The sequence below is a fragment of the Hippocampus zosterae genome, chromosome 5, assembly GCF_025434085.1.
Source record: "Hippocampus zosterae strain Florida chromosome 5, ASM2543408v3, whole genome shotgun sequence".
NCBI classification, from domain to species: Eukaryota; Metazoa; Chordata; class Actinopteri; order Syngnathiformes; family Syngnathidae; genus Hippocampus; species Hippocampus zosterae.
The window spans coordinates 1,420,860-1,430,688 of record NC_067455.1 but is presented as its reverse complement, the minus strand read 5'-3'; the positions used below and the strand labels follow the sequence as shown (position 1 = coordinate 1,430,688).

The 9,829-nt window shown below is 49.5% G+C and overlaps 1 protein-coding gene across 3 annotated transcripts; it reads right to left on the bottom strand.

Annotated features, from left to right (window-relative positions):
• Positions 1-706: 706 nt before the first annotated feature.
• cyth2 (cytohesin 2) lies at positions 707-9,265 on the bottom strand. 3 transcript variants are annotated; one of them, XM_052065964.1, is made up of 12 exons: positions 9,085-9,264; positions 7,784-7,934; positions 7,408-7,474; positions 7,220-7,338; positions 7,065-7,145; positions 6,769-6,881; positions 5,828-5,976; positions 5,635-5,746; positions 5,100-5,176; positions 4,700-4,771; positions 3,333-3,487; positions 707-3,147 (listed from the first exon to the last, which is right to left on the bottom strand). In XM_052065964.1, the coding sequence occupies exons 1-12, from the start codon at positions 9,149-9,151 to the stop codon at positions 3,060-3,062; spliced, it is 1,251 nt and encodes a 416-aa protein (XP_051921924.1). In that variant the 5' UTR covers positions 9,152-9,264; the 3' UTR covers positions 707-3,059. The 3 variants fall into 3 exon arrangements, with proteins under 3 accessions (XP_051921924.1, XP_051921922.1, XP_051921923.1); XM_052065962.1 differs by having other exon boundaries at positions 5,635-5,976; positions 9,085-9,265; XM_052065963.1 differs by lacking the exon at positions 9,085-9,264 and adding an exon at positions 8,044-8,365 and having other exon boundaries at positions 5,635-5,976.
• Between the last annotated feature and the right edge of the window lie 564 nt (positions 9,266-9,829).

Genomic DNA, 9,829 nt, shown 5'->3' with positions numbered 1-9,829 from the left:
TTCTGACATCTTGTCACTTTATTCATAATTTAGCTAATTACTTTGTTGTAACAATGTGTTGACAAATTTATCTGGAAGATTTCCACACAAAATACAGCTAAATAACCAAAGAAGTGTCATCATTTTGTTAGACTTACACATTGACGTAGATTTTACTCAAAAGTACTTTTGTGACGACGACTCTTCAAATGTATCGTTTTAAACACACTAGCCCAAGTAGAGGTTCAAGGATCAGTAGAAGCGTCCTGAAAAAGTAATTGAACTGTGACTGTATATCATCATTATTATTTTTTTTTGTCATTTTAATGGCACTTCTTCAAATAATGAAGTCAATTTGTCAATAATCAGCGAGCGTCAGCACAGGAAGGCAAGAGTTGAGCTGTGATGGGAGCAGGACTTATTCCAAGAGAGTCTTGCGACTATAACACTGAATCTATCGGTTTGAAGTTTTATATTCTGGAATATACAAAATATTAAAAGTCGCGAGGTGATAAAATCAATCCTCACTTCTGGATCCTCTCAGCTGCCTGACATCCCATTACCCAGAATGCTTCTGTGTTTCTAATTTTATGATCAATTTGTAGCAATCAAGAATAATAAATTCTGTTACTTTTGTTTTTAAATCCCCCAAATCAAAATTGTTCGTCATCCGTTTTTCTTATTTTTGGGCCTCTTGAATGAAGATGAATCGAAACGCATATCAATCAACAGTCAATCATCACCTTTTTATTGTCACTGTAGTTTACTGGCACCAATGTATATGTGTGTGTGTGTGTGTGTGTGTGTGTGTGTGTGTGTGTGTGTGCGGTTCGCACCATTTGCTACATTTACATCATATCTAGCTCCATCTTCACTTCGGCATAAGTCAATAAATAAATAGAAAATAAAGACATTTTCAGAAAGAGGTGGCTCAGAAACAAAAGAGTTTTGCTGTGCAGTTTGTAACACTTGGATCTTTTGACTTTTTTCCTTTTTTTTGGCAACTTTGCACTTCAAGAACTTCCAGAAGGTCGAAGAAGGCCCACAGGCAAATACACAAAAAGCACGTACGGGATTGGCAGAAGGCCGGCCGGGCCTTTGCAAGCTTTGGGAGAGAAACGACTAACGTAAAGGCAACTCACAAAGTTTGTGTTCATCCGCTTGGCCGTCGCCGCGGCTACAAAAGGTCCAAATGCGATCAGCGTCATCATTCAGTCTCATGCTACCTTTTTTTTTTTTTTTGGAATCAAGAAGTAAAATATTTAGAGAAGAAAAAAAACCCACCTACAGAGCATGAAGGTCGTGACCTTTTGAACTTGAATGAGAGCAGGTGATCGCGTTTTGTATCAACGTGCGGTGGGGAACCCGTTTTTTTTATTTTCCAACAGGGGCCATCAAAATATGATCGAAAGATTGAATTTTTTTAGAAGACTTCCCTCCGAGTTTGGCCTGCATGGGGTTCCCCTAGCCCCGCCCTCACTTATTGGCGAGCTGATTCACCAACGCACGCGGCAGGCGCAAGGAACTAATAAAGTGCAGTGAAAACAATTAACGCATCTTGAGTTCAGTTAGCGTCGACAAAAAGCATCAACGTGTCAAATCCGGTTCATTTAAAACAAGGTCGCAGGACTGGACTGGTTCGACCTGGACGGAAGCCGAAGAAATGCAAGAAAACAAGGTGGGATTATTTCACGGAGGCTTGTGCTTCACCGGGCAAAACGGCACGTATCCCGGCGGCTCTTCTTCTAGGCACGCTAAAGACTCGTTGGCGACTTTGCGCACGTCTACGTGTGCTCCTAACAGTAGCTTGTACAAAACGGGGAACAATAAATTAAATGGTCTCTCCGGGTGTGCTGTAAACAAAGATGCGAACGTCTATTTACAAGAACATAAAGAGGAAAAAAAAAGGCGTACAACGTCATGAGCTGCCTTGGATGAGGGGGGGGGGGGGTCAAAATGTCACCTCTTCCATCTACTTGTCAAGAATGGAGGCTGGAGTAATGAGGACTTTGTTTTTTTCAGAGGGGGGGGAGCTAAATCCGATAATTGCTTATTAATAAGTGTCCCCCGCCCCCGCCTAGTCATGATTCTCTCGTAAATTCATGTTGTTGTTGGTTTTTTTTGGACTTATTCTCTGTTTGTTGACTTTGCTTGGTGTATTTTCTCAAATGTTCTCGAATCGCATCAAAGTATAAATAGAAAAGTGGTGCTTTGGCACCATTCTGGTCCCACGATGGCAAAAGTGAGAGAAGGAGCTTGTATTCAAAGCTCTGGCTGATTTCAAAAAAAAAAAAGTGCTTTCATCCTACACCCGAGATGCCACAGGGTGGCGCCAAAGCACACAAAAGTTGTTCTTTGGCGCCATCCTCTGGCATCTTTGTGCCGAGGAGCCACGTTGAAGTGATGGGAGGAGCTTCTACTCGACATGCCATTGCCCTGCCTCATAGAAAAGCGGCGAGTTGAGGAGCTTTATTGTCGCCATTTCGCGGCTTTTGGTTGTGTTGGGCTGGGCTGGAAGCTGAAGTGCGGGGGGGGGGGGGGGGGGCTTTGATTGAGGCCAATAAAACAGGAAAGCGTTGTGACAAAGCACTTGCGGCGGGATGGGGATGGAGCGAGCCCTTCCCCGGATCAAGTCATGAATGCCCCCCCCCCCCGCCCCCCCAGCCAATGCTTATAGCTTCCGCAGGATGCTACAAGTTGGGACATTCGGCCCGTCCAGTGCGACTGGAAGCTCCTCCACTCACGTCGACATAGTGCCTCGACACGCGATTATCACAAGATGACACCAAAGCACCGCTTTTATAGGAGACCATGTTTTGTCGCAATCTGGTGGCACCCCAGAAAGACCACCAAAAGAAAAACCCAAAAAAATTGCACATACTTGGGGGGGCGGGGGGGGGGGGCACTGCCATGTGATGAGCCTTTGCAGCTAGAATTTTCCGAAGAGTTCTCGTTTCGAGGACGGCACGGCGGTCCCTCGCCCGCGCGGATGCCGGCCAGTGTGTTCAACGTGGCGGCCGCGGGGACGACGAGGAGTTCGGAGGGAGGCGAAAAAGGAGGGGGGCGGCGCGGGTAACACTCTAGGCCTGCTCTTCTTTCTTCTTCAGCGATATACGTTTCTTCCTGGCAGCGAGCATTTCGTAGAAGGGGTCCACGCTGACCGCAGACCTGGCGTGACGCGTGCACACAAACTCCAGTCAAAACGACATTTTCATGATATCCTTTCGCTACTAAAATCGGAACGCTCCGGTCAATGCTGAAATGTGGCGTTCGGCGTGCCCCGCCCGGTGATTCCGACGCACTTTGTCAAATAAAGGCGCCTTTTCCCCGCTACTTGTGATTCGTCAACATACTTGATGCTGTGGATCCACTCGTCCTTCTCCTCGGGCGTGGGGGCGGAGATGCGGTACACCATGTGGTTTCCCTCCACCACGCGGCCGTCCGCCTCCGTCTTGCACGCCTTGATGAGTTGACCGCGGTTGTTGGGGATGTACAACTCGAAGCAGTTCTGTCGGGATCGGATAAGAATATGGCCGCGTCAAAACTCGTTCGGGCCCGATTGGACACGGCAAGTGACGCTGTCCCATTCTGATTTTACGCTTACTATTTTCGCGTATGCTTAAGCTTCAAGCAAAGGTATCAATGTCAATGGAACATCAAAAACACCTCATCAACAAACTGGTGGAAAAAGTGTGATTTCACGGGAGAGGCCATCGGTGCATTTGTGCTGCCCCCACATTGGCCGCTACCCGAAACTTGCCACATACAGGATGGAACTGAAGACTCTATTCTGCTCGTATTTAGTCATGCTGTAGAACAGGCATGTCCAAAGTCAGGCCTGCGGGCCAAATCCGGCCCGCGGTCGAATTTCATCCGGCCCTCGGCCCCCGTCATAAAATCAGTGCCGTCTGGCCCGCAGGTTGGGCGCAATGGAACACGCGTTGCATTGACTGAGGTCTCGTAGACTGGTGAGTGATGTTTCATAGAGTACTGCTTCCCTCTAGTGGCTAAATGAGTAATAGCATTTAGACACTAGAGGGCATCACTGACGAGTTAACAAGACATCACTCCGTGTTTAGATTGACTGATATGTCATATTTCAAATTCCTGTTTCAAATGAACCAAAAGAAATTCTTAAGATTGTTGAAATTAAAATAAAAATGGAAATGTGAAACAGACTGGCTTACTCAAATTTGTTGAACAATATTGTTGTTCAATGTAAAGAATGTCAGCCAAGGTCGGCCCCCCGACATTTTACCACATAAAATATGGCCCCCTTGGCAAAAAGTTTGGACACCCCTGCTGTAGAACTTTCCCGTGCCGGCGGTGTCGCTTGGCGTCCTTCTAATAATCATCACTTCAAATAAATGATGTGAATCTCTTCCTGCTTCGCATTCGTGACGCGCAGTCATGGTCTGTAATTCACCGACGCCCGGAATATTCTGTTACTAAAAAGCTTTGAAGAAACGGTTCATCGATTCCAGCCTGTATTTGACGAAGCAACATTCTCCTCGTCCGAAATTCAACGAACACGCGGGAGAAAGAAGGCCGCTTTCGCCCCAACAGAACCGGCCTGACTCCATTTCTTCTTCTTTGTTTGTTTTTCTAGTTCCACTGCTCTCCCAATTGTGCCGCTTGCCAAAAAAAAAATGTTTTCTTAATCTGGAGTTGTGTCAAGCATGCAGGCTAAATCCAGCCTCAAAGCGGAATGTGATCTTACCGGTTTGCGCGGGTCCTCCACCTCGCGGATGCTGAGGTTCTCCAAGGGGATGATGCCTCGAGGTTCTTTGTCCTGCGAGTGAAAAAGGCTTCAGAGCAAAGCCGGGACCGGCGGGGTGCGAAAAGGAGCCACGCGCAAGCTCACGCAAGCTTTTTTTTTAACTCTTCCCAATATTGAGCCAAGTCGAGTGTGGTGGAAAAGAGCTCAAGTAGTGACTTTGGGCTTGTGTGGTGAAATTTGATGGAGGTGTGTTAGCAAACTCTCAATTTCAAGGGTCTAGGAAAAAAAAATCAATAGTTCCTGATTTTTTTGATCATGAAACACTTGACTCTGTCGGTCGTGAATGTACCTGGCTTGAAATTTTGGAAGTGAAGGACCCGAGGAAAGCGTGCCGACTTACCGTCGTGTATTCAAAGTAGTAGAGGCAGTTGTCTGTGAGGATGAACCATCGGCGTTTCCAGGTTTTCACCCGCCCCCCTGCAAACAAGGGACGCCCGTCAGAAGGGGTCACCGGCGCAAAGGGCTTTTTTCCTTTCCCCCTTCCCGCCGCGAGCTACCTTCCTACGCCCGCGAACGAACGCAACGGTGAGTTGGTCAGTACATACCTCCTGAGAAAACAAGCGGCGGCAGCAGAAGCCGCGGGAGAAGAAGCGCAAGATGGAAAGGGGGGGCCGGCGGATTTATTGAGAGGCACACGAGAGAGGAAGAAAGAGAGAGAAGGACATGATACATTAGTGACACACCCGACAAGCCCCGCCAATGCCATGCAACAACAGTGATGCCCTTCGGGCGCCATTTTATTGCCAGGTAGACAGACAGAGATGCACGGGGGGACCCCCCCCCCCCCCCCCACTCCTTCCCCCGCCAAAACAAAAGCTTCGCAAGAGAAAACAGCAAAGGTGCCAACGCCCGAGAGCGGCGTTTTGCTCTCTCACCGAGCTTGAGCAGCCAGCCTTCTCTGTCGGGGTTGAAGAAGGTGTGCGTGAGGTCGTTGCCGTCGTCCTCGGGGATCTTGAAGGGCTCGTTTTTGATACTTTCGTAGAGGTTCTGGAGCGAGAAGAGAGAGAAATCAGGGGCGAGCGCCGCGCGGCGGTGCGGCGGACGGGGGGGGCGGAAGCTTCGCCTTACGCGCAGGAGGTCCTCGGGCAGGTCGCCTCCGTCGTTGATGCCTCGGTTCATGGAGATGAAGCGGTCCACGGCCGGCTTGTCCCTCACGTTGGGGTTATGGAGGCTGGTGTTGAGCATGATGATGGCGAAGGACAGCACGTAACACGTGTCTGCCAACGAGCGGCGGGTTCAGAGCAAGGCGGGGGAACTAGAGCGCCTCAAGTGGCCGCCGTAAGTCACGCGCGTCGGACAACAATGCATTCAAATGTAAGAGAAGAGAATTTTGGCAAAGTGTGAAAATGAAAGGAACACAAAGTCGGTCGTGCTATGGGTCGTGACCGAAAAGAACGAGATCCCGGATACAAGCGGCCGAAATGAGTTTTCTCCGCAGGGTGTCCGGGCACTCCCTTAGAGATAAGGTGAGAAGCTCAGTCATCCGGGAGGGGCTCAGAGTCGAGCCGCTTCTCCTCCACATCGAGAGGAGCCAGATGAGGTGGCTTGGGCATCTGATTCGGACGCCTCCGGTGAGGTGTTCCGGTCATGTCCCACCGGGAGGAGACCCCGAGGAAGACCCAGGACACGCTGGAGAGACTATGTCACCCAGCTGGCCTGGGAACGCCTCGGGAGCCCCCGGGGAGAGCTGGAAGAAGTAGCTAGGGAGAGGGAAGTCTGGGCTTCCCTGCTAAAGCTGTTGCCCCCGCGACCCGGCCCCGGATAAGCGGTAGATGATGGATGGATGGATGGATGGATGGATGGATGGGACAAAGTCGGTCGGGGGTGGGGGGTGTCTTCCGGTTGGCCATGCGACTTTCAGTGTGATTCATGCAACGACATTTTGGATTTTGAATCGCTCCTTTTGGTTTTTTTCCCCCCCAAGGCCATCCGTCATAAACCTTACGTGAAACTGTTCCGTTCCCTCTAAAAAATGTCAACGAAATGTGCGTGCACGTGTGCGCGTGTACCGGTGCTCTGGAAGACGCCGGGGTTACAGTGACAGTATCGCTGGGCAAATGCCTCCATCATCCGATCAATCTTCTGGGCTTCACCGGGCAGACGGAAACTCCACAAAAACTGCCTGCGAGCAAGACACATCGCTCTTTGAATCAGCTTTAGGCGCACGCCGAGATCATGGCGGTTGCTCCAAAGTTGAGCAGGAACCGCTGTCGGTTTGCAAAATGGAGTCTCTGGCGCTTGCGATGGTTTCGCACTTTCCACAAAGCCGTATGTGATGAGTTTCCTTTGCGGAGTTGACGCTTACCTGAGGGCCTGGACGAGGTTGAGATCGGTGAACTCGTGCAGGTCAACGAAGGCCTGCAGCACTTTGATGTTGAAGTCGTCCCTGCGGCGACGCGGGGGGAAGCAGCCGTAAATGAGGGGCGGGATTAAGAGCCACGCTAGATTCCAATTCAGCACCTTTCTCCGAGGTAGTCGCCGATGGCCGTCTTGTTGAGGCCTTCGCCTTTGTAGAGGAACTGAGCGATGTCCTCCGGAGTGTGTCTGAGCAGCTCGTTCTCCACGAGAAACACGATGCCCTGCCAAGACAAACGGACGCAACCGTCACCTCCCATGCGCCCTCCCCACACTCATTTGGACATTCCTACCTTTTTAGGGTCCATGTTGAACTTCTTCCTTCCCATCGCCACATGTCGATTTTTCTGAAGGGTTTTACTGCAGAGCAGACGAGGCCCGATTACGACCCGAGAAAGACCGTTCGTGGCTCGCGGAGGAATTCGAGTGGACAACGGAAGGCGCGACGTCAAAGGCCCAACAATTCAGACTCGTCTCGGTCATATTGTGAAAATACGAACAAACTGGAAATTCGCCAGCGTCCTCACGTGGATTTCATACAACGGTGGCTGTTGCCTTCGACTGGCAGTGCCGAGGACAATAGGCTGCGCCGTTTTGAGACTAAAATTGCCCGAAACATTGTTTGACCACGCGCGACCGTAATTGGGCCTGGCGTTGGCCACTCCTCACCTGCCCTCTGTGCTGGCCTCCAGCCCCTCCACCTCCAAAATGGCCTCCCTGAGCTCCTCGCGGAGCCTCTGGATCTCCTGTAACAGGACCCCCTTCCTTCTGCGGATGTCCTCCAGCTCTGAGCGCTCCTCTGGGCTCAGGTCTACTGGGACTGCGGGCGAGAAGAAGGAGTCTGTTAACGCTGCAGGAACGACAAGCACAAAACAAAAACAGGAGTGCCTCTTTCTTAAACTCAAATCATAAACGGCAGTGTTACTGACATTGGGAAGAATGGCTGTAACCTGCCATTGTTATCAGGAAGTTAAAAAGTGAGGGGAAAATCCATCTTGCCTATTCCGCGTCCTGCTCAGGATCATTGGGGAAAAACCCCTTCTGGCTTACGTAAAGACGTAAGGCGACACAATGACCCAGTGGCGGTTTTGTCGGCCTCATAGTAGCAGTATGGGGTTCAATTCCAGGCATGCCATGCTTTTCTGCGCTTTTGCTAGCGACTCCAACTTTCAGTTACGACAAAGAAAACATTGTCCCGAATACCATAAACTGCTGTGGGCGGCCGCCGGTCCTCGAGGGCCGCTTTCCTGCAAATTTTAGATGTCTAATTAATTAACACCTAATTTAAATGATCGGCTCCTCAGCAAGAGCTTCGGAAGTCTCATGACGATCCTGATCTTTTAAATCAGGCGTATGGGAGGAGGGCGTCATCTCAAACACGCAGGAAGGCGGCCATCGAGGACCGGAGTTGCCCACCGCTACCGTAAACGACTCGTGGGTGACCGGGCTTTAACCGGACAGTTATTGTGGCCATTTGTGAACCCCGGACCAATAGTTCACCATGCCGCAAGGAACGCCATGACGAATCCAAAACGAAAATGATGCCTTCACCCCCACCTCGTCCCAACAACCACGCCCACAGCTCGCATCCAACACAACAATAACAAACGACTTGTTACGAGCCCGGGTTTAAGAAGCATTTTAAAGAATAAGACGCCGCGTAAGCCCGGCGGCGCAGTTAAAAGTCCACCTGGCGGCCTGACCTGAAACACTGGCCGATACTGTATTAAAATGGATCGATATGAAGCCGACATCTGCGCCGATCGAACTGAGCCACGGCGAGACTATGCGATACGATTTTAACAGCTATTTAAGAACACGTTCTGCTCGTTTGCATATGACTGTGTACTGAACCCCCTCTTTTGTCAGCCCCTAATCAAACAGCACGAGCTAAAAGCGATTCGGGCTAGCCACCGCTAGCTTGCCGATAACGTCTCCATAAAACCAGCTCCCCTCGTTAAGCCACTTACTGTAGTCCAAGTCATCCATTTTCGGCGCTTTACTTTTAGGCATAAATATTTCCGAGTCGACTGTCATTCAATAGTAGAAAATGTGGATATATATGCAAATATATCCTCGTAAGTGAAAGGAAGGAGGAAAAAACCACAACCACTAGTCGGGCCGGAGACAAAGAAGGTGCCCACACCGGAAGCGATGTTTGGTGATCGAGGTTAGTATTTCCGGTCCGCGCGTCATCTTTCAAAATCGATGTTTTATTTCGATAACGGGTTTCCGCTCCGCAGTTTTATTTTCCAAAACTCGGCGTCGGGCCCCATTTTTATATGAAATCTTAAAGTTTCAACGTCAGCGCTAAACTTACAACCTACAGAACTCCCGCTAGCTATACAGTAATCACTCGCTATAACACGGTTCATCTTGCATGGCTTCACACTTTCACGGATTTTTTCGAGCAATTTATTTACATTGCATTGTGTGAAAAAGAGGTTTAATCTTTGGTTTCATTCAATACAGTATTGTATTTGTGATCATTGTGAAAAATAAAGATGACTACCTAGCGGATATCACTGATCACGGGTTCTTGTTGGAACAGAACTCCCACGGTCAACGATGGATGAGTTGACACGCCCATAGACATCAGCACACATTTACGTCATTTACTCATCGGGAATAGCATCTCTAGATATTTCATGAAGAGGTACTACTTTCACACATTGAACATCAACTGTATAATAGCAGTGCTATATTCTTGTTTGT